General features: G+C 39.4%; 1 protein-coding gene across 1 annotated transcript in view; it reads left to right on the forward strand.

Moving 5' to 3' along the window:
* The window catches only part of LOC143027182 (neuroguidin-like), a 54,755-nt gene that overhangs the window by 24,811 nt on the left and 5,131 nt on the right, over positions 1-24,813 (forward strand). Inside the window, exons 6-7 of the mRNA XM_076188332.1 lie at positions 11,002-11,170; positions 21,312-21,524. Coding sequence (XP_076044447.1) covers positions 11,002-11,170; positions 21,312-21,524 — 382 coding nt within the window. The remainder of the gene's footprint in view (positions 1-11,001; positions 11,171-21,311; positions 21,525-24,813) is intronic.

The following is a 24,813-nucleotide window of genomic DNA, read 5'->3' on the forward strand; positions in this document are numbered from 1 at the left end:
GTCACCAACTTCCTCAATCCCTCCTCTAATCCTGCCATAAGTGCAGTGTCGTCCGCAAACAACAGCTGGCTCACCTCCCACTTTTCTCCATTTTCTTTAACCATCTCCAATCCCTGACCCACCACCCATGCATTTACCTCTTGCACCACCCCATCCATGTACAAGTTGAACAGCCAGGGCAACATAACACATCCCTGACGAAGTCCCACCTTTACCTCGAACCACTCACTCTCTCCATTTCTAATCCTGACACATGCTCTACTACTCTCGTAAAAACTCTTGACAGCTCCCAGAAGCTTTCCTCCTATCCCATATATCCGCAAAACCTCCCACAGTGCCTTCCTGTCTACCCTGTCATAAACCTTTTCCAGATCCATAAAAGCCCAAAAACCATCCTTCTCCTTTCCTATAGCTTTCTCACATATCTGTCTTACCACAAAAATCTGATCTACTCAACCTCTACCTGTCCTAAATCCACACTGTTCCTCACCAATTACTTCCTCTGTTCCTCTCCTAATCCTCTCAATCAAGATCCTCCCATAAGCCTTCCCAACTACACTTAACAAGCTATGAAAGCTACACTTAATAAGCTATGAAAGTAATTAAAGAAAAGGAAAATTGGGTGAGAGATACAGTTGACAATGGTAAGTGCGTTGTGGTTCATGGTATCCAGGAAAAACATGATATATATAGATACCAGAGAGAAAAGGAGGAGAAGGAAATAGCTTAGGAAATTTTGAAAGAAATACAGGATGAAGGGCAAAATTTTGATCAAGAAATTAACAAAATTTACAGGATAGGCAAATATTCAACAGAAAAACAACCTAGACCTCTGAAAATAAAACTTAGAACTCAAATGATAACCGAGGAGGTATTATTGAAAGTGGTCAAATTAGCAAACGAGAAATTTAGACATATATGGATAAAAAAGGAAATGAGTGATGAGGAAAAAGAGAAAGACAAGACTCTCAGAGTTGCAGCAAATGATGGAAATGAGAAAAGAACAGAGATGGATTTTTTTTTTTTTTTTTTTTTTTTTTTTGAGTACTGGACTTGAGACTGAAAAAATGGTATATCAAAAATATGGAAACTTAAATAAAAAAAGAGAAGAAAATACAAAACTAAAAGTGGCATGCACAAATATCGATGGTATGATATCTGGAATTAATGAGCTAAACGACTAGAAATAGAGAAACCTGACATTATGGGAATTGTGGAGACAAAACTGAAAGGACCTCTATCAACAAGTATAGTGGGACAAGGTCTATACAACCACTGGGTGAAAAATAGAACAGACAAGCAGGGAGGTGTCATGATATTGACCAAAAAAGGTTTAAATGTGACAAAGATGAATGAAGGCAAAGATAATGTGGAATTAATTATAGTTAAAATTGTAAACAAAAAAATGAAAAACAGAAAATTTGTAGCAGTGTATGTGCCACCAAAAACACAGGCTTGGTCTGATAATGATCATTCTAAATTACTGGAAGACAATGAATGTGCTAAATGAGTTACTGAAAGAGGGTGGTAACAGAGTAATCATGGGCAATTTTAATGCAAAGGATATGATCTGGGAAGAAATGATAGTAAAAGGGGGAGAAGAACTTTGGAGCAACATTCTACTGGATATGACCATTGAATACACGTTAACCACTTCCATACGGTGATGCCTACGTAGGTGTCATGAGGAGCAAGTGGGTACGCAATGATGCTGACGTTGGCGTCTTGATTATATTTATTGTAGTCTGTTACGAATCTCGCTCACATAGATTTAAGTAAAGGAAAATTACAAAGCTGTCAGACTCGTAACACATAGTAAGAGTGATGGGTGACTGAGTTCCCAAGACCCCATGTCTTTGGGTAACTTAAAAGAAATTTCAAGGCCGCCACTTGATTTTGTACTACATAAAATTCAAGAAAAATGAAACGCACAGATAACGTTTAACATTAAAGTTAATAGGATTACATGAAGGATTACAATCACTGAACATTCAAGTGAGTAAATAAGTTTACACTCAAATGAGTAAATAAGTTTCAAAACAGAAGATTCCCACTCACTAGCTTTTAACGGGGGTGAAAGAAAATTAATTAGATAATTAATACTTTACCAACGAAAACACTGTCTAGGTCACTTCCATAGACATCTCACACCACTACATGAAACACTAGCTGAGTTAATTATCTTACGACTAATACAGGGGGAGTACGGAGGACTTACTTCATCATTACTGGAAGGATTATGGTATTGGAAACACTTGTAACAGCTAAGTACTGAGTTCACATTATACAAAAGGCTGAATTAAATAGTACTTAAGCTAACATCATAGTGTAATGACTCAACATACAAATCCAGAACGCTATCGGTCAAGTGTCCATGCTCACTAGAGCCTGGGTGTTGCCTTACAATACAACATTTGTCTTGGAAGACGCACTAGTATTTTTCAGGGTATTTTTTTTTTAGGAAAAAAGTGCGTCTTGTAAGCCGTAAAATACGGTAATCAAGATGCTGACGTCGGCATCATCGAGTACCCACTTGCTCCTCATGCTGCCTACGTAGGCGTCACCGTATGGAAGTGGTTAATATATGGTGTGGCCCTATAAATATACACAATCATGGCGGCTGCTCAAACTGTACATTCTAAACCTCCACCACTACCTGATCCTCCTCCTAAACCCCCCAATCCCTCTCCTAATATTGCTAATCCTAATGTTGATGATATTGACTTGATAAAAGTAAAACCTCCAGTTGATAACTCTGGCTTGAAAAAGGACTTCGGTAGCGATACTAAGACTTCATTGACAGATAATTCTGTAGCCCAGAAACTTACAATTGGAATGGATTCTGAAGTGACGAAATCATCTTTAGATACTCAGAAACCTATAAATAGCTCAAGTATTGATCCTAATAATCATAGAGTCTTACATTTAAAATATGTCTCTCTTGATAAGAGTTATATTGACTTATACGAAGAGTTCTGTAAATTTGGACCAATTAAAAATATCAGGGTTAAACTGACTTACAACTTTAAAGCTTGGCTAGTCTGGATTTTGTTTCTTTCTAATCAAGATGCAGCTGCTGCTTGCTTGGATTATAATAATTCCAAAGAAAATGAATCTTCGGCCCAACTTGTTGCTAGAGTGCCACCTAACCTGGATATCTTTTATCCAGAAAACCTGATAGAGGAAAGGAAGGAAAGTGTGCAGAGGCCTCCCAATCCAGCTAAGTGGCTTATTATCACTCTTGCAAATGAACGTGCTAACTTGTTCGAGTTTAGAAGATTCTTAAAGAGTCACCTTGGCTCTGGTAATTTGATTAACTCACAGGTATCACGATTTGGAAGAAATTCCTTCTTAATTCTTGTAAAGTCTTATGAACAAGCTGCCGTGTTGCTTAACTTGAGACAGAAATCAGACATTAAGAAAGTTAAACCCCATTATACCTTTAGTTATGCCAAAGGGGTAATTTTTAATAGAGATCTCTGACTTTGAGGAAGAAATATTAGAAATGTGCCCAACTAATGTTTGGAAGGTTGTTAAAATCCCTCATTCTTCTATGATTATCCTAACTTTTTCTGGTGAAGATCTACCTCATTATGTAGAAATAGAAAAAGAAGCCCCATCCCCTTCAGTGCTTTAACTGCTATGGTTTTGGCCATCCTTCTCGCTGATGTACAAGGGACAAACTGTGTTGGATATGTGCTCAGTGTGAACATGGGGATTGTTCGTGCCCAACAGCTTGTATAAATTGTAAAGAAGAGCATAATGCCAGGGATAAGAACTGCGTAATTTATAAGAAGGAACAGGAAACGCTACTAAAAGCCCATGCAGAACATATAAGTGTAGGACATGCTAAAAGACTACTAACTAATTCCAAAAGATACAGTGATGTTATTAAAACAAATAGTAAAGTGGATCAGCCAACTGTAGAACCAAATAGAAATAAAAATGCCAATATGAATTCTTCTGTTAACACTGGACCCAAGCCTCAGTGTAAAAATGTTACTATCAAATCTAATCGTCTTTCTTCTCAACTTGGAATTTCTAATACTTCTCAATCCTCCTCTGCAGAGGTTTCCTCACCCCTTGTTGAAGGGGTGTCTCCTGCCCCATCTGGAGGGGCACCTAAGGTTTCTATTGTTGAAACCTCATAGGCTTCTTCCAATGAAGCCTCTTCTCATGCAATCTCTCTTCCAGACTTGGGGGGACTACCCAGTAGAGGGATTGCTGACTAGTGTGCCTCACTAAGTAGAGGTGCACAGAAGCAATGAGGATCAACCAACTCTAGAATTTAATAGAAAAATAGTAATACGAATTCTTCTGTTAATGCTGAACCCAAGCCTCAGCGTGAAAAAGTCATTATTAGACCTAATCGTTCTCCACAACTTAGAAATTTTAGTACTCCTCAATCCTCCTCTGCGGAAGTTCTTTCTTCCCCTGTTGAGGGAATGTCTCCTGCCCCATCTGGAGGGGCACCTAAGGTCTCCATTGCTGAAACCTCATAGGGTTTCTTCAATAAAGCCTCCTCTCAGACAATCTCTCTCCCAAACTTGGGGGCTTCCCAGTAAAGGGACCACTGACTGGTGTGCCTCACTCGGTTGAGGTACACAGAAGCAAAGCTATGGAGTCTGAAGCTGTGCGCAGTAAAAGAGTCCACAGCTCACCCTCATCTCCAACTTCTTCTCCATATCTTGATATGCAATCTAAGAAAGAAACTAATAATTCAGACTCTACATCAACATCTGTTGGACCATTGTCAGAGAGGAGGATGCCACCCGTGAAAGCAAAGAAATTATAAAAGAACCCATCTTGTAAATCCTCTCTATCCCAACCTTCTCTTCCCAGACTAGGAGACCCAAAAAAGAAAAAGAAAACAGTATAATGTTTATAATTCAATGGAATATTCAAGGTTTTAATTCTCATTGAGAGCAGGTTCAGATTCTCTTTAAAGAACATGATGTGTGCTATTTGTCTCCAAGAGACCATGCTTGGCGAGTTATCCCCTAATGTTGGACTTAAATATAAATTTTACAGATCTCCTATGATTGGGGGTCGTGCTCATGGAGGTACTGGTGTCATTGTAAACAAGTCTGTAAACCACAGAAGTGTCCACCTACATTCAGTGTTGCAGGCTTGTGCAATACAAATTTTTACCACTAAATGGATCACTTTATGTTATTTGTATTTGGAACCTAAACTGGAAAATCGACTTCTAGACATATACAACCACTCCTCGTTTAACGACGACAATTGGGACCAGCGCGCCGTCGTTAACCGAATTGGTCGTTAAGCGAAAGTGTATACATATGCGTACATGTACTGTATGTACAATGTCCAGCAATACATGTATCTTTATTTTCGTGTATTTCCCTCTTTTATACAGTGCATTAAAGCTTTATTTACTGTTTATTTACGGTGGTTATGTTCCCGAAATTACCGTGTATGACCAAATCCGCGTATGCTGACATTCCATATTGAATATCGGGGTATTTTTTTAGTTTCGACCGTGGGCGCAATATAGCAATAGAAAATTAATTATTAATTTTGTAAATTAAAATGTATCAACGTAATATGCAATTTTGTGGGCGGAAATGAAAGTAAAAAATACCATGCTACAAGAAAATATGCTAATGAATGAAGTCGGTAGCATAGGCTCGGGACGCCATCTTGTCGTCTGCCAACGTCTCTCACGACGACGACAACGAGGATGAGCCGGATGACATTTAATTTGCAGGTAATGATTTATCAAACACAGGCTAGGTTAGTTTAGTTTAGGTTAGGCGAATTTATCATCCTTTCATTTCCTCGACATCGGCATCTATCATAACAAACATGGTGTACCATTCGTCCGACATACTTTGTTACTTACGAAATTTGTTTTAGCACCTTTTTTTATTTTCCCTCACAAAATTGCATATTACGTTGATACATTATAATTTACAAAATTAATAATTAATTTTCTATTGCTATATTGTGCCCTTGGTCGAAACTAAAAATTTACCACTACCGGTATATATTGTACCCCAAGTAGTTTTTGCAGCTTGCAGGATGGTAATGTAGACCTAAGCTTCAGAACACTTTACCTCACAGCTAATATCCACCGTACAAGTTCAATTATAACATCATACAAATTTGCCTCAGCCAACTTAATTATCGTACACGACGTAGTAACTTCGGGAGATTTATGTTAAACGTCTGTCATAAAGCCCGTCGTTACTCCGAGTTGTCGTTGACCGAGTAGGTCGTTAAACGAGGAGTGGGTGTATAATCACTTTGTCAGTTTGAATTAAATGACCTACAATCTTTGGTCAATCAGCTTCCTCAGCCTTTTATTCTAATGGATGACTTTAACACCAAGCATCCTATATGTGGTGAAACAAGGTGTGACCCCTGGGGCAATATAATTGAAGAATTTATTGGTAACAACAATGTCATTTTGATGACTGAGAGTTCCAAAACTAGGTTTGATGTCTTTCACAACTCAAGTTCTGCTATAGACCTAACTGTTCATCATCCTTAAGATTAGACTACAGTTGGTCAATAGATGAAGATCTACATGGTAGCGACCACTGGCCTATCCATATCAAATATTTAAAGAACATTCCCTCCTCTTGCTTACCTAAATGGAAGACAGAAGAGGCTAATTGGGAATTATTTAGGAGATCCACAGAGATTGATTATAAGACTAGTGATTTTACTAGTAACTCACATGCATATGATTATCTGGTAGGCATCATACTTTTTGGTGCTTTTTCAACCATTCCTAGGACAGCTGGTAAACCTCAATGCCCAGTAGTCCCCTGGTGGAATGATGAACGTGCTTTAAGCAGAAAGATTACAAGAACTTTCTATAAGAGATATTTGAGATATCCTTGTTTAGTCGTACAGAAGAGCTCAAGCAAAGCAGAAGAAAATCTTTAAGAAAGCAAGGAGGGAATCCTTCATTAGATTTATTAGTGAGATGAAATATGACTCCCCCTACCTTAGTATGGAATAGGATTCGAAAATTACAGGGAAAGTTTACTCCATTCTGAAGATAAATGACTCTCTTATATCAGATACAAGAGAAGTAGCAGAAGCTTTTGGAAGACACTATGCTGATATTTCAAGTCCACTTCATTACTTACATGACTTCAGAAGAATTAGAGAAAAAAACCACGATTATTCCTCCCACCAATACGAACTCGGAGGCATATAATCTTTTCAACTTGGATGAAATGGATCATGCTTTATCTTTATCCTCCCCAACCGGAGAGGATGACATTCTTTATTCCATGATTGCTCATTCATCCATATCCTTGAAGAAATTCCTTTTAAATGTGCTGAACAAATTTTGGTCTTTTGGGTCTTCTAAATCTTGGAAGACTTCCATTATCATAGCAATTTTAAAAGCGGGAAAAGACTCCAAACTCCGACAAAGTTACAGACCCATTGCTCTCACCAGCTGCATTTGTAAGATCTATGAAAGAATGGTTAATATGCGTTTAGTTTGGTTTTTAGAGTCTAAAAATCTCCTATCTAACCGACAGTTTGGATTTAGAAGAAATAATTGCACTCTGGATCCCTTTTTATCACTCGTGAAATTCTGAATGCCTTTGCAATACAGAATCCGAGCATTGCTGTGTTTTTTGACTTACAAAATGCCTATGATACTACCTGGTGGAGAGGCATTCTGAAGCAATTTGCAGAGTGGGGTATTGGGGGTAATATGTTAAATTGTTTAAAGGATTTCTTGTCTGACCGTTATCTAAAAGTCAGAGTGGGCTCTTCTTTCTCTTGCGCATATCTTCAAGGGGAAGAGATTCCCCAAGGAAGTGTTCCGAGTCCTACACTCTTCAGCATAGCCATTAATAGTTTGTTAGAACAAGTTCCTACTGGAATTCATGGATTGGCTTATGCTGACGACTTTGCTATTGTGTGCAGTAGATCAACAACATTAGAAACAGGCCAAAAGATTCAAGAGGTTATTAACTTAGCAACAGCATGGGCTAATTGTAGGGGCTTCAGATTCTCTGCTGGAAAAACAAAAGCCATTAGGTTCTCTAGACTAAGATGCAAGGAAGAGATACCAACATTATTCTTAGAGGGTGTCATATTACCATATGAAGATCAAGTAAAATACTTGGGTCTGTTTTTGGACAAAAGGTTGACATTCACTCATCACATAAACGAGGTTATATGCACTGTTAAACAGCGACTTAATATAATGAAGGTAGTGGCTCGCTTCAACTGGGGAGCAGATCGTATAACTCTAATAAGGCTTTACCAAGCATTGTGCCATAGCAAAATCGATTATGGATGTCAAATTTATGGATCGGCATGTAAAACTTGATTAAAGAAGCTTGATATAGTCCACAATATGGCTCTGCGGATTTGTTCGGGAGCCTATAGAACATTTCCAGTGTATAGCTTATATGTGGACACAGGAATTCCTCCCCTTTATATTCGCAGGGAGGAATTAAGCCTTAGATATATATCTTGTGTCTTAACATCAAAACAAAATCCAAACTTCAAATATGTAAAGCAGTCGGTAGACAGAGCTCCAAGAAAAAGTACTCTGATGAAACCTTTAGAAGTGAGATGTGAAGTTGGGGCATAGGAGGTAGGACTTGTTCCTGTTACAATTGCTGAGATCACACCTCCCAAATTCCCTCCTTGGAACTGATCTTCCACTGTAATTTGTCCTATTAAAACCAAGAAAAATAAAACTGCTGTAGAGCTAAGGAGTGAATTTTTAGAACATCAGTACATGATGATTCAGTTTTTATTTATACAGATGGATCAAAATCCCAAGATGGTGTTGGTTGTGCTGTTGTATCTGATAGCACAGTTTTAAAGAGGAAGTTGCCTTATTTTAGCTCTATTTTTACTGCTGAACTGCTGGCAGTCAACAATGCCCTGAAATTTGTTTTTAATTCTGTTCTATCTAATAAAAATTTTATTTTTACAGACTCTATGAGCATTCTATCCTCTGTAAGTAAATTATTGCCTCGTCACTATTTAGTCCAAGAAATACAGCACTGGTTGATACTTATTAACAACCAGAAGAAAATAAAAGTAAACTTTTGCTGGGTGCCGTCCCATGTGGGTATTACTGAAAATGAACAGGCCGATGTTGCAGCCAAAGCTGCAACTAGGCTCAGCCATATAACAGACACAAAAATCCCACACACAGAATTCAAACAAGTAATTCATAGTTATGCAATGGAGAAGTGGCAAGAACAATGGACAAGGCTAGACGGTAGTTACAAGTTTAAAGAGGTTCACCCCTTGGTGAGCCCTTGTATGTCTCATTCTTTGGACAGAAGGTCAAGTATTGTTTTAACAAGACTAAGAATTGGCCATTCCTGTATTACCCATAATTTTTTTTATGGCAAGTGGAGCAGAAAGGCTGGCCCCCAATGCCCCGCTCTAATAAGCGTAGGGCAAACTTTTTAGCAAATTTATCTCTAAAGAAATTTTAGGGGAGGAGGCTCATGTGAAGAATGTTTTAAAGTTTTTAAAAAGACATCAGTTTATTTTATGATTTAAAATTGTGGAAATGATTGCTTGTGAGTGTATCTTGTTTTGATGTGTTTTTGTGAGTGGTTATTGTTTTTACTGTTTTACTTGAAATTTTATATATTCATATATGATAGATATATGCTGAATGGCCTACCAGCTCCGGCGCTTGACCTTCAAGCCAAAAATTCCATAAATCAATCAACCAAGCAACATGAATAGAAAGAAGGCCACTCCCCCAGCATATTATTTACAAACATTACACAATGAATGTGGGAAGGATTGAATTGAAAAAGCCCAATGAAAATGAAAAGTTTTGGTAGCCATATAATGAAGCAGTGGGGGTAAATTTGCACTGGCAGTCAGGCACTGCTTTGGAGGTGCTGTGTTTTGCTCCATTGCTTTTGACCTGAACAGTGGGTGGGGAACAGAGATGATCTTTTATCCACAAAAAGCAGATATATATGGGACAACAAATGGGTGAAGGATGGGTGTATATCTTATAAGGGAGAAAGGACCTTTTTGTATATGTAAGTATCTTTTAACCTTCAATATGAGTTGAATATTGGCACATATGTGTTAGGCTGACTGATGTGCGATGATTCAATGATGCATCACAATATGTGTGTTATAAGGTATAAAGTTACAGCTGTAGTATTTCCCATTCCCTCATTCTCTTTCACCTTGAATGTAGATACATACATATACCAAAGGCTTTTTCCCTCCTTACAAGGGAAGTAGCCAGAAAGCAAAGGCATAAAACCACTCCCACCCATTCCATCCCCACATACTCCACTCCCATCCACCCCCTTCCCTCCCTCTTATCTTGGCTCCTCCTGGATGATGGGTCATTCCTGCATCTTGCCCACTGTCCTGGGGTATTGACTGCATGTTATAGTGGGGTTAAAAGCTGCTAAGTAGCATGCAGCTGATACTTTAGAGTCTATATGGGGCACCCCTGTGGACCAGAGCCACACATCATTTTGTCTGTGGTAGAGGAAATCTCTGTTCATAGAGAAATGATACTTTATTATACTGTGACTGTCCCTCCATTATGCTGTCCTCCACTCTTGTTACTGTCCTGTACCATTTCTCTAAATATGCATTTCCTTTCTTCACCACCAAGTCTTTCCACTTGAGTCATATGAGGCAACAAAAACAGGACAAGGATAGGACTAGGCATCCTTCTCCCTGTAGCCCCAAAGAGGACATTCCTAAAAAAAGGAAAGATGAATGTAGATAACCACAGAAAATGCAATCAAGCCTGTTCACAGAATGTGGGGGTCACTCAGCTACAACTACAAAATAAATATAATCAGTTCACTGATGCCTTTGTCCTTGTAGACCCACTCGCATCTCATGATGCCAATGTTGCCATCCTCATTTGCTATGGGTTAAGGAAAAACTAATCATATTCTTTTGAATTTTGTCACGAATACTTGTATGTTTTATTTTCATGTTTATATCCCTGCTTCTTCGTATAATAATTCCTCATGTTAACAGCTGGAGAGGAAGAAACTGAGGACAAGAAGAAGGAGCGTATGAGGAAACATACCCTAAGTTCCTCAATGTTGCAAGAAGCTCTCCAGGAACACACTGAAGACCCAGAGGTAGTCTTCAACAATGATGTTCACAAACAAAATTCCATCAGGAAGAGGAAGAAAATTGAAAAGTAAGTATTTCTTTAGTTATGATGTATGTGTTCTAACTGCCTCCTACGGTTATTAGGAGGCAGTTAGAACTGTAGAAGTACGATTTGATATCTTCCTTGGCCGACCAGAGCGATGCTTTGGAGTACGAATGATGTCACTTCCTTCGTCTCGAAATTTCTTGGTCCACTTTTGCACTTGACGCACTCCAATTCCCACACGAGTAGCAATATCTTTACACTTATAACCCTCCTTATAGAGGGTTATGATTGTAACAACTGTGTCTCTTTCCAGCTCTTTACCACTTCCCATTACGGAGATATCAAGGCACAAAAACAGAGACCACCGCAAAAAAAATACTACTCTCTGTGAGAGTTTTTTAGAAAGTGACTTCATGTGACATCGAGTGCGCCTAAACAGAGTTGCCAAATAGTGTGTATTGTCTCGGCTAAATATGGGTACAAACGCTAGCATTGAAAAATAGCGAAAAGTTTGGGTGGAAAGTTGTATTTTTCGCATGTTTTGAGTTTAGGGGAAAGTTGGGGCGCCTATAATTTTGCGCCCAAACTTTTCGTGGCCACTGTATACTCCTATCTACCACCACATAGTCCATTAACGCTCTATCTTTCTCCTGAGACACTGCATTTGCCATCATCAACTCTCTTTCTAGACACATCTCCATCATCAACTCTCCACTATGATTCTTTCCTGGAACTCCACATTTCCCAACCACTCTGTCAATTGGTTCCTTTCCTACCCTAGCATTAATTTCTCCCAATACTACTACATTTACGTTCCTCCCTAATCCCTCTATGCACTCATTTAAATCTATCGAAAAGGCCTCCCTTTCTTCTACACTCTTCTCACTGCCAGGCCCATATGCACTTACAAAAACCCACATCTCCTTTCCCAGTTTTACCTTCATTCACATTATCCATGAGGAACCCTCCTTCCACTCCACTACACATTTACCAATCACTTCACTTACTAGTATAGCCACCCCTTCTCTCCCTTGCCCTCTCTTCACTCCTGATAACCTCCCACTTACACTCCCAAACTTACACTCGCCCTTCCTTTTCAACTTAGTTTCACTCAAAGCCAACACATCCATCTTTCTTCTCACAAACATACCACCTATCTCTTCCCTTTTACTCTCATGTGTACCACATCCATGCACATTAAAAGACAACCGTAGGGTGCTGGTTGGAAAACTCCTAGACCCTCTTATGCCTCTACTTTTTTTAGGAATGTCCCCTGTGGGGCTACAGGGAGAAGGATGCCTGGTCCCAATCCCCATCCCATTTTTCTCGCCTCCTACGATCCAAGTGGAAATACTTGGTGGGAGTATTCTTTTACCCCCACCACAGGGTAGGCGAAGCAAAGAAATGAAATTCAAAGAAATGGTACAGGACAACAACAAGGGGTTGGGGAACAGCATAATGGAGGGACAGAGGCAGTAATGAAAGTTTCATCATTTCTCTGTGAGCAGAGTCTTCCTCTATCACAGACAAAATGATGTGTGGCTCTGGTCTGTAGGGGCGCCCTATATAGACCCTAAAGTATCAACTGCCTGCTACTTTGCCATAGCAACCTGCAGCCAATACCCCAGATGGGGTATTATGATATAAATGATAATAAATAAGATAAATAAATGCATAGGTATAGTTAACCACTTCCATACGGTGACGCCTACGTAGGCATCATGAGGAGCAAGTGGGTACGCGATGATGCCGACGTCGGTGTCTTGATTATATTTACTGTAGTCGTACCTATGTAACCTCCATTCTCTCTAAACTGGCTTCATCATATTTTCTATAGTTATCAAAATTCACGGGTGAAAGAGAACGAACGATTGAGCACTAACTTTATTTTTTTATAATGCGATTATTATGACGCAACATCGCATGTCGGGCAGCTAATGCTGCCAGACGTGCGATGTGCCCCGGAGTGAAGAGGTTAAATAATAAACAAACGGGTAAATAGTAGATACAGTGATCCCTCGCTATTTTGCGGTTCAACTATTCGGATTCATGACTTTGCGGATCTTTGAAATATATACAGTATAAGCTCTTTTAACTGGCGTGAGTGGGACCAAAGACGTGCTGGAAAGGGGAAATCTCGGTTACGAGAAGGAATATTAAAAAAATACATTTATTGCCTTTATTCATAGAGTACTTAAATAAGATTCATTCAATGGCTTCACTTTTGTTGTTTATTTATTTACCAGTATATTCATATTTATCTTTATTTATTTTCATAAAATCACGTATGTCTCTTTGTTTAGAATGTTTGTCTCTCTGCATTAAAAATTCATTTTGAAGACAGTGAAGAGACATCACGTCGTGAGTCCCCATGTAGGTGCACTGCTCCGCAAACTTGATAAATGTTGCCAATCCTTTAGTGGCATCCTTCCACGTTACTCTTGGCTCTGGGTCATCTTCCTCTTCACTATCAGCCTCTGTTTCCTTACCATGCTTCTCCTCAATCACTGCCTGAATGATTTCGTCGTCAGTTAGTGTGGAGGTGATAGCTTCGTCATTGTCGACCTCCATCCACTCCTGATGAGCTTCATCAGTGACGCTAAGCTTAGCACTACCACGCATATCCTTCAACTCAGCCATCACAGTGGGCACTGGGCCTGACGGAGTGGCGGGATTTGTGGGAGATGGCGGGAAAGATGCACGCTACCTCTGGCGGCGGCGGGAGTGGCACGGGAATTAAAAATTTTATTTTTTCGAATTTTTACATTTTTATACAAAATTGTTATTTCCTCATGAATAATATGCTGGTTATAAGAAGGAGCCAGATACGAGAATAACGGATAAAAGAGCTTTTACTGTATGTGGAAAATATATCATAGAGTTTCTGGAAAATTCTAGAAAAATCGTGATATATGAACACCTAAAAATTTTCATTAAATCCATTAATATATCAATAATAAATATTATTTCCTAGTCTAGGAACAACAAAAGCATAAAATAGCAAAAAAACCCATATACAATGGTATTTGATCTTGTAACTCACATGACAAAAAAAAAAAACATCTAGAATGCGATGTGCATACAGTACCTGCGAATCCTGTTGTTGAGAAAATGCAAAGTGTACCATCTCGGTGATGAAGTGCATTGTAAGACGGGCTGTGATTGGTACAATGGAGAGAGACGACGAATCACAGCTTTCTATTTTGTAATCTGGCCTGTGATTGGTGCTTTGACCGATGCTCAGATCCGCAGCATCTTCCCTCGTCTCTCTCTTGCAGCCATTTTGCTTCAAGCTTTCTCGCCGAGTGGTTTACTGTACTACTTTACGCTGTGCTGTGTGTGATTTTTTATGTTTCTTTGCGTTGAACTTGTGTTTTCATCCCCTGCAATGGCTCCCAAGTGTGCTGCTTCTTCCAAGGCTGGTACTGAGCCTAAACGCAAATGAAGAATGATGACGATCACTGAGAAGGTGAAACTTCTGGATATGTTGAAGGAAGGGAGAACTTTTGCTGCCATAGCCTGACATTTTAGCGTGAACGAATCCACTGTGCGCTACATCAAGAAGGACAAGGCTAACATTAGGAAGACGGCTGCCATCACCTTTAATAAGTTGGCGAAGAGAGTGGTTATGGCTTGCAATAAAACTATCATCCATGTGGAAACTGCTTTGGCCATATGGATAGCTGACTGCCGAAAGAAGAACATTGCCTTGGATACGAACATCATCCAAACAAAAGCTAGGAACCTGTATGAGACTTTCACCGCTAAGGAGCCTGAGGGCGACAGTGGCGACCACGAAGAAGAGGAAGAAGATGAAGACAACATAGAAGATCCGCAACCAGGGACGTCCAGTGATTCACAACCTAAAAAAAACATCCTTTTTCTGCTAGCAAAGGGTGCTTTGCTAAGTTTCAGAAATGCTTTGGTCTAAAAAGCATTTCCCTGAATAGCAAGGCTGCTTCTGCTGACACAAGTGCTGCTGAAACATACGTGAATGAAACTTTCAAGAAGATTATCTATGAAGGTGTATATAAGCCTGAACAAGTTTTTAATATGGATGAGATGGGCTTTTTTTGGAAAAGAATGCCGTCATGAACTTTCTTGTTCAAAGAGGAAGTAGAAGCCTCTGGCTAGCATACAAGGATCATGTGACCCTTGTGATGTGTGGCAATGCTGTGGGATTTTTGTTAAAGCCAGGACTTATTTACAAGTCTAAAAACTCAAGGGCTTTAAAAAACAAAAACAAGAATCTGCAACCTGTACATTGGATGCACAATTCAAAGACATGGATAACGAAGATGTTGACCTTCGACTGGTTCCACCAGTGTTTTATCCTGCAAGTCAAAGTGTACCTATTATAGAAGGGCTTGCCATTCGAAATCCTTCTTCTTATGGATAACGCTACTGATATGTCACATGAGGGCATTCAGATTGAGTTCCTGCTGCCCAACACCACATCACTTATTCAGCCAATGGACCAGAGGGTTATCAGGGTGTTCAAGGCCCTATACATGAGGAATGTCCTGGTGAACCAATATCTAGTCCAACTTAATAGGCTACCACTTCATGTGAAGCCAATTTAGTAAGTAGCCTTTTGTGGGGGATGGTATCAAAAGCTTTTGCAAAGTCTAGATACATTAAATCAATGTTGTTTCTTTTGTCCTAATTTGAGATGACTGTGTTGAAGAATTCGAGTAAGTCATGCAAGAACGTTTGTGTCTGAATCCATGCTGGCTATCATTTATCAAACAGTTACTTTCTAAATGATGTTTTGATAGCATCTCTGATGATAGTTTCCATGATTTTTCCTATGATTGAAGTTGTGGTAATTGTTATTGGGAATCGTAGTTTTTACTTTAGTTTGGCAAACTTTCCCTCAAAGCGTTATTTTCTTTGATTCAGGAGTCTTTCCTGAAGCTTCGAACCACGCCTATCGTAACTTTAAATGAGATATGATTAAACTCCCCTCCTGTTTATTTTGTTTATTAACCCCTTCCATACGGTGCCGCACACGTAGGCGTCATGAGGAGCAAGTGGCTTCGCGACGCTGCCATATCGGTGTCTTGATTATATTTATTGTAGTCCCCCCCTGTGTTTTTACATTCTCTCTAATCTGCTCTTAATCCCATTCTCTGTGGTTTTCAAAATTCACGGGTGAAAGAGAGAACGATCGATATAAGCGGTGACTATATTTTATGATGCGAGTATTATTAGGACACGTCGTACGGCTGGCATTGACTGCTGCCCGCGAGATTTAAGTCCCATAGCGAAGTGGTTAAATTTATGTAACAATTTTGGTTGAATAAATCGGGAATTACTTTGAGATTTTACTTAAGGTTAAAATTAACCGGTGGCCTTCTGAGCTCTTTTCGAACTCGTATGAGTCCCTTGGAACACCGTGCATACTAATGTCGGAACAGTCAGATTACCCTGAGCTCAGGACGAAGAAGGACCTCTTTTTTGGAAACCTCTAACCAAGGTTCAGAAGGCCTTCAAGCTCTACATAATTCAAACTCATCAATGTTTGAGAACCCAACCCGGCAGAAAATTGTGACCGGTAAGTTCTCAAACTTTCCATGTATGAACCACTTCACTCCGGGCCAAAATCTCGCGGGCAGCATTAGCTGCCAGACGTACGATGTTGTGTCATAATACTTGCATCATAAAAGATAGTCACCGCTTATATTGATCGTTCTCTCTTTCACCCGTGAATTTTGATAACCATAGAAAATGTGATGAAGCCAGTTTAGAGAGTATGTCAGTTATGCAGGGACAACTACAATAAATATAATCAAGACGCCGATATGGCAGCCTCGCGTATCCACTTGCTCCCCATGCCACCTACGTAGGCGGCACCGTATGGAAGGGGTTAATTAAACCGTAATTTCCATAAAGTCAAGCTTATGGGCCTGTAGTTATTTGGATTCTTTTTGTCACCTTTTTTGAATATGGGAGTGATGTTAGCTAGCATCCATTCTCTTGGGACATCTCCAGATATAATGGATTTCTTGAAAATAATTTCTAATGGAACAACAATCACATTTTTCATTTCCTTTAAGATTCTTGGATGCCAACCATCAGGCCCTGGTGATTTATTAATTCTGAATTTCTCTATACACCTTTTAATTTTTTCTTTTGTTATATTTACTGTAGTAAGTTTATCCTAGACTTTTCACAGGTTTCAGTTTGGAGTTCACTTTGAGGTGTTTCGTTTATGAATACTGAGCTAAAATATTTGTTTAAAATACCACACATTCCTTCATTTGAATATTCAAGTTAACCGTCAGCAGATAATAGTGGGCCAATGTGATTCCTAATAACCTTTTTATCTCTAATGTAACTATAGAATTCTTTGGGATTCTCTTTGGATTTGTCAGCTATATTAATTTTGTATTGTCGTTTTTTTATTTATTTATTTTTTTTTTTATTCCCTGTATTATTACATAACTTTGATAGTCATTAAATGAACCCGAGCACTTGTATTTCTTATAAGCCTGTCTCTTTTTAGCAATACTTTTTTCTTTGTCGATCTAAGTGTGAATTATCTTAGCGTATTTGGACAAATTTCCCATCATCCCTCCACAACGATTTTTTCCTGGAACTCCACACTTCCCAATCAATCCATCTCTTGGTTTGTCTCCTACCCTAGCATTGAGATCTCCCAATACCACTACATTGACATTTCTCCCTAAACTCTCTATGCACTCATTTAAATCTATTAAAAAAGTATCCCTTTCCTCTACACTCTTCTCACTATCAGACCATACGCAGGGAAGAAAAAAGAAACTATGAAAAAGACATAGTAGAAAAATGTAAGGATCAGCCAAAACAACTTATAGATATGTAAATGGTAAACTATAAAATTAACAGGAAATAGTGAAAGTATGCCAAGGGAATATGGAATACACAGAATATAGAAATGGCGGAAGTCATGATCAAACTGTACGTTACTACTGTTCTGGGGGTAACGTACAGTTTGCTACAAAGCCCTCTGTGAGGGGCACTGTCCTAGCCTTCCGATGGGGGAGTTTGTGACGTTAAACCATATCATCATCATGAGGAAACATTTCAAGTCTGCTTTCACAAGAGAAAAAAATGGAACATCAGGATGAAGGGAGAGAAATGATATCCCCCATGAAAGAAATAAGAGTAACACGGAAAAAAATAATGGATCAAATAATGAACCTTGATGTCAGGAAATCACATGGCCTGGATGGAATAGCATATTGGATGTTAAAAGAATGTAAAGAAGAACTAATAGACAAAACATATAACATAACAAGTTGCTTACTCAAAGAAGGAAAAATACCAGAAGATTGGAAAAATGCTGATATTGTACCAATTTATAAAGGAGGAAATAAGGAAAACCCAACAAATTATAGACCGGTTTCCCTCACAAGCGTGGTAGCAAAAATTTGTGAAAAAGTTATAAAAAGTAGATTGATAAAACATCTGTAGGACAAGATCCTAAATCTGAGACAATTCGGATTTAGACATGGAAGATCATGTACCACAAATTTGATCTGTTTTTACTCAAGACTACTAGACATAATACAAGGTGGGCTGATTGTACGTTCCTAAATCTACAAAAAGCTTTGATAATGTCCCTCACATAAAACTATTAAAAAAACTGGAAACCATAGGAGGGATACAATGAAAACTACTGAAATGGATGGAGGACTTTTTGCATGGAAGAAAAATGAGAGTACTGAGTTCTACTTGGGAGGAGGTAATTAGTGGAGTTGCACAAGGAGTATTGGCTCCAATAATGTTTGCTATGTGAATGACATGAACAAGGGTGTGGGATGTTACATGAACTTCTCTGCAGATGATGCAAAATTGTTAAAGGAAATGAGTACTGAAATGGACTGTGACTCACTACAGAGAGGTCTGAATAGGGTCTGGGAATGAAGTCAGAAGTGGGAAGTGGACTTCAACATTAAGAAATGTAGCATAATGGAATTTGAAAAAAGTAAGAAAAGGATATCAGGACAATATAAAATTGGTGAAAAAGAAGTAACAAAAGTGGGATCAGAAAAAGACTTGGGAATGATCATCACAAAGGATATGTCCCCTGACAAACATATAAACAGAATTGTTGGCAAAACCTCTGACTTGCTAAGATCAATAAAAGTGGCTCTTACTTGGATGAAGCAATGGTAAAGAAAATATTAGTCACACTGATAAGGCCCAAATTGGAGTATGCAGCAACACTATGGTCACCCAATACTAAAAAGAATATAAAGAAAATTGAAAGAATCCAGAAAGCAACTACAAAGATGGCCCCAACACTATCAAAAATGTCATATGAAGAAAGATTGTCAAAACTAGAACTACTGACTCTGGAACAAAGAAGAGAAAAGTGACTTGTTGACTATCTACAGAATTCTGAAAGGTGTAGAAGTTCTTGATAGAGACGACTTACTAAATTGGGATAAGAGAAACACAAGAGGACATTGAAAGACACTCAAAAAGGACATTTATAGAAAAGACCTGAAAAAAAACTCTCCCCACAGAGTGGTGACAGGATGGAACATACTAGATGAAACAATAGTGTGTGCAAAAACAATAGAAGAGTTTAAGAGCAAATTAGATTTGGTGAGATACAGAAATGGGACACCACAAACATAGCTCCCCTTCCCATAAGATACAACTAGATAAATACATCTCCTTTCCCAGTTTCACCTTCATCCACATTAACCTTGAAGAAACGGCCTTTCACTCCACCACACATTTACTAGTATAGCAACCACGTCTCTCCGTCATCCTCTCTTCACTCCTGACACCCTCCCAACTATACTCCCAAACTCAAACTCATCCCTCCCTTTCAACTTAATTTCACTCAATGCCAACACATCAATCTTTCTTCTCACAAACATACTGCCTATCTCTTCCCTTGTACTCTCATCTGTACTACATTCGCACACATTAAAAGACCCAAACCTTAGGGTTCTGGTTGGAAAACTCCTTCCAGACCCTCTTAACCTTTGCTATTTTTGGGAATGTCCCCTTTGGGGCTTCAGAGAGTAGGATGCTTAGTCCATCCCTGTCCCATTTTTGTTGCCTTTTACGACTCAAGTGGGAAAACCTAATGGCAGTATTTTTTCTCCCCAAGCACAGACTCTACTATTCTTTTAAAAACTCTTGACTGCTCTTAACCCCTTCCATATGGTGCCGCACACGTAGGCGTCATGAGGAGCAAGTGGATTCGCGACGCTGCCATATCGGCGTCTTGATTATATTTATTGTAGTCGCCCCTGTGTTTTTACATTCTCTCAAATGTGCCCTGAATCCCATTCTCTGTGGTTTTCAAAATTCACGGGTGAAAGAGAGAACGATCGATATAAGCGGTGACTATATTTTATGATGCGAGTATTATTACGACACGTCGTACGGCTGGCATTGGCTGCTGCCCGCGAGATTTAAGGTCCGTACCGAAGTGGTTAACAGCTTTCCTCTTATCCCATATATCTGCAATACCTCCCAAAGTACCTTCCTATCTCCCATGTCATAAGCCTTTTCCAAACCTCAAATTTTCACAAAGTGGAAAACCTACAACCCCACACTGGTTGGAAAAAATTCCACGACCTCCCACAGATCTCTCTAAGAAGCTTTGGATTGTTGTCTGTGTTGTATTGATATGGGACTTCCTAAGTCACCTGCTGAAAGTGGCAGGGCAAAGGGAGTAATCACTGTTGGTCAGTTCTGCATATATGAAAAAGTAAGAAATACAGTCAAAGTTAATCTTGGGCGAAGTCTAGAGACCTAGTCACAAGCCTCAGGGGCACCTCCTGGTAGGGGTGAGGCATTTGATGAGTTTTGAAAAAGGGCTGCTTCACTTTCCATCTTGTATGACCATCACATGCAGGTACTCATTATTGGTCTTGAAGAATAGAAAAATAGAAATACAATTCTCCATGGATGAAGGGTGAAGGGCAAGCCTTGGCTTGCTATTTCTCTTTTAAAGAAAAGAGGCCTTTTGGTATATAGACAGTTCTCCATAAAATGGTACCAGCCTAGCTTTCTCTGAAAAGAGTTCATGACATTAAATGAAAATCACTCTATCAAAACTTAGTAGTTTTCCAGTAAATTATACAGTGATTTGTTAAATTTAGAGCTATGATGCAAGAAGTCTTCATTGTCTTTATTCTTTTTGCTCATCCATGATATTATTGCATTTCAGATATGAAGAAGAATACATGACCCGTGTGACTCTGTCAAAGAAAGAGAAGGCTGCTATGAAGCAAATCACCACAATTGGCACCTTGGGTTCTGAAATCCTATCCTGTAGCAATCTGGATGTGTTGGAAGATAATTTCAAACCTTCAGCAAAGAAGCACAAAGGACAAGGAACTATCAAGAACAAGAAGGCAAAAGGCAAAAAAAGGAAAAAAAGGTTTGTTTATTTTTATAGAATTTCTAGGCAGGAAAACTGAATACAAAAGGTGAGAAAAGTTGAAGCATAACTTACATAATATTGAATAGCCTTTTGGTATATAGATTTTGTAGATTTAGATGTTTCCATGCATCTACACTTGACCCTTGTTTTTCTGGACTAAATGGTGCAGGAACTGGTCCAGATAATGAAAAAATCCGGATAACGCAAATATATATACATATACCAAAGGATTTTTTCCCCCTTACACGGGGGGTAGCCAAAAAGAAAAAGGCATAGAAATAACTCACCCATTTCATTTCCCATATATTACACTCCCCTCCACCCTCCTCCCTCCCTCCTATCTTGGCACCTCCTGGATGATGGGTCATCCCTGCATCCTGTCCACTGCCCTGGGTCAGAAGCAGTGTCGCAAGACACAGCACATCCACAGCAAGGCCACTTCATAAATTCGGCGACCCCCCCTCTCTGTCCCCTCATGCAGAAAAGGAGAAGACAGGGAGAAATCCCTTCAGGCTGTGTCAAATTTTTTCTCGTACATACTTCCTCTCCTTCCATCCCCCACCTGCTCCCCTTCAAGCATCACAGCCTCATCTATACACAACCCTTCTCCATTCACCCCTAACTTCTGTCCTCTCCTTTCCTTCCTCTACAGACATTCCTCTCTTTTGTGAAGCCCCTTTCACCCGATCCATCCATCCATCTCATCCTAGGACGCCCCCTCATATTCACTCCTTCCACCTCCGCCTTCCACACCTCTTTTACTAATCTTCATTCATTCTTTCCATGTGTCCAAACCATCCTAATACTCTTTCATCAACCCTATCTCCTAGCTCCTTTTCCACCCCTGTTCTCCTCCTCACCTCCTCATTTCTCACTCTATCTAGCCTAGTAACCCCTATCATACTTCTCAGACATTTCATTTCAAACACATTTAAACTCCTCCTCTCTTCCTCTTTTATGCTCCATGTTTCTACCTCATACATTGCTGTTGGCAAAATCACCCCTTCATACAATCTCCTCTTAGCATCCATTCCCAGATGTCTGTTTCTCATTACACTTTTTAATCCACCGAGGCATTTACTCACTTCTCTCAGTCTACATTCTACCTCCACCCCCACTCCTCCCTTTCCTGTCACATTCGCACCCAAGTTTCTAAAACTATCCACTTCCTCCATTCTCTCACCCTTAATGCTCACCTCCAGCCTGCTGTCACTCTCTTCCCTTGTACATCTCATCACCTTACTTTTGCCCACATTTATCTTCAGCTTCCTTCTTTCACACACCTTCTCAAACTCTGGCACTAACTTCCTCAATCCCTCCTCTGATCCTGCTACAAGCGGAGTGTCATCGGCAAACAACAACTGGCTCACCTCCCACTTTTCTCCATTTTCTTTAATCATCTCCAACCCCTGACTATCCTTGCATTCATCTCTCGCACAACCCCATCCATGTAAAGATTGAACAGCCAGGGTGACATAACACACCCCTGACGAAATCTCACCTCAAAGCATTCACTCTCTCCATTTCTAATCCTAATGCAAGGTCTACTACTCTCATAAAAACTCTTGACTGCTCTTAACAGCTTTCCTCCTATCCCATATAACTGCAGTACCTCCCACAGTGCCTTCCTGTCTACCCTGTCGTAAGCCTTTTCCAGATCCATAAAAGCCCAAAAAACATCCTTACCTTTTCCTATAGCTTTCTCACATATCTGTCTTACCACAAAAATCTGATCTACACATTCCCTACCTGTCCTAAAACCACACTGTTCCTCACCAATTACTACCTCTGTTCCTCTCCTAATCCTCTCAATCAAGACCTTCCCACAAGCCTTCCCAACTACACTCAACAAGATGATCCCTCTGTAACTACTACACTCACACTTGTCCCCCTTTCCTTTGTAAAGCTGAACTATACAGGCACTCCTCCAGTCCTCCGGCACTCTACCCTCTTTTATACAAACATTAAATAACCTCACCAGCCAGTCCACCATAACTGTACCTCCTTTCTTCAGACATTCTGCATGGCATCCATCCAACCCAAGTGCCTTACCTGCTCTCATCATCTTAACAGCAGTTTTCACTTCATCCTTCCCTATTTCTCCATTTTCCTCACTTATCACTTTCATTTTCTTAGTGCTTTCCACTGCAACTACCTTTCCCTCCCTATCCTCCTTCACATGTAGCAACTCCCTAAAATACTCTGCCCACCTTCCTCTCACTGCCTTCTCTTGCATATATACTCGTGTGTGTGTGTGTGTATATATACATATAAATATGTATATATATATATATATATATATATATATATATATATATATATATATATATATGTGTGTATATATATATATATAACACACGAAATCCACAGTCGGAGAAAATAAAATTCGAATGAAAGAAGATTCTATATTTCGGCTACCAACCGCAGCCCTCTTTAGGAAAGTACATAAGACAAAGGACAATGGGGACTTATAAGCAGCAGAAAAAAAAAACGAAATAAAATAAAAAGAGAGAGAACGTGGACTGATGGCATTACTCAGACGCGGGTTAAGATGGGGTGGCGGGGGAGGGTGAGGGTGAGGGGGTTGTAAGCTTCATACAAGTCTACTCACCGTTGTGTGAAAAATAATGCTAAGATTCACTGCCCTTTAGAAATATTAATGTTGGGGCATTCCTCAATTAATGCTGATTTGACCATTTTTCTCCTGAAACCGCAGTGGGGCTTGAACACTAATCTGGCCTTACCTCAGTTGAAAGGATCATTCTTATTTTTAACATGAAGAAATATGGCTGAGTTTTCTTGCCCATACCTAATTGATCTTTTATGCTCTGCCAATCTAGTGGTCAAGTCTCCCGGTTTGACCCAAGTACACCAAATCGCAGTCTTGGCAGGGCAAACAATAAACAACGGATGACTCTACTTCCTTCAGTTTTTGTTGAATGTTCATAATTAATTTGCTTATGCACGGTGTTGGGATAGTGATAGGCAATAGTGAGACATTCATACTAAGTTGTTTCCTTATGAATGTCTCAATATTGCCTATCACTATTCCAACACCATGCATAAGCAAATTGTAAATGCTCAACAAAAACTGAAGGAATTAGAGTCATCTGGTGTTTATTGTTTGCCTTGCCAAGATTGTGATTTGGTGTACTTGGGTCAAATCTGGCAAGAATTGAACACTAGATTGGCAGAGCATAAAAGATCAATTAGGTATGGGCAAAAAAATTCAGCTGTGTTTCTTCATGTTTACAATAAGAATCATTCTTTTTACTGGGGTAAGGCC

This window comes from Oratosquilla oratoria, chromosome 7, assembly GCF_046742065.1.
Source record: "Oratosquilla oratoria isolate Oo_2021 chromosome 7, ASM4674206v1, whole genome shotgun sequence".
Taxonomy (NCBI): Eukaryota; Metazoa; Arthropoda; class Malacostraca; order Stomatopoda; family Squillidae; genus Oratosquilla; species Oratosquilla oratoria.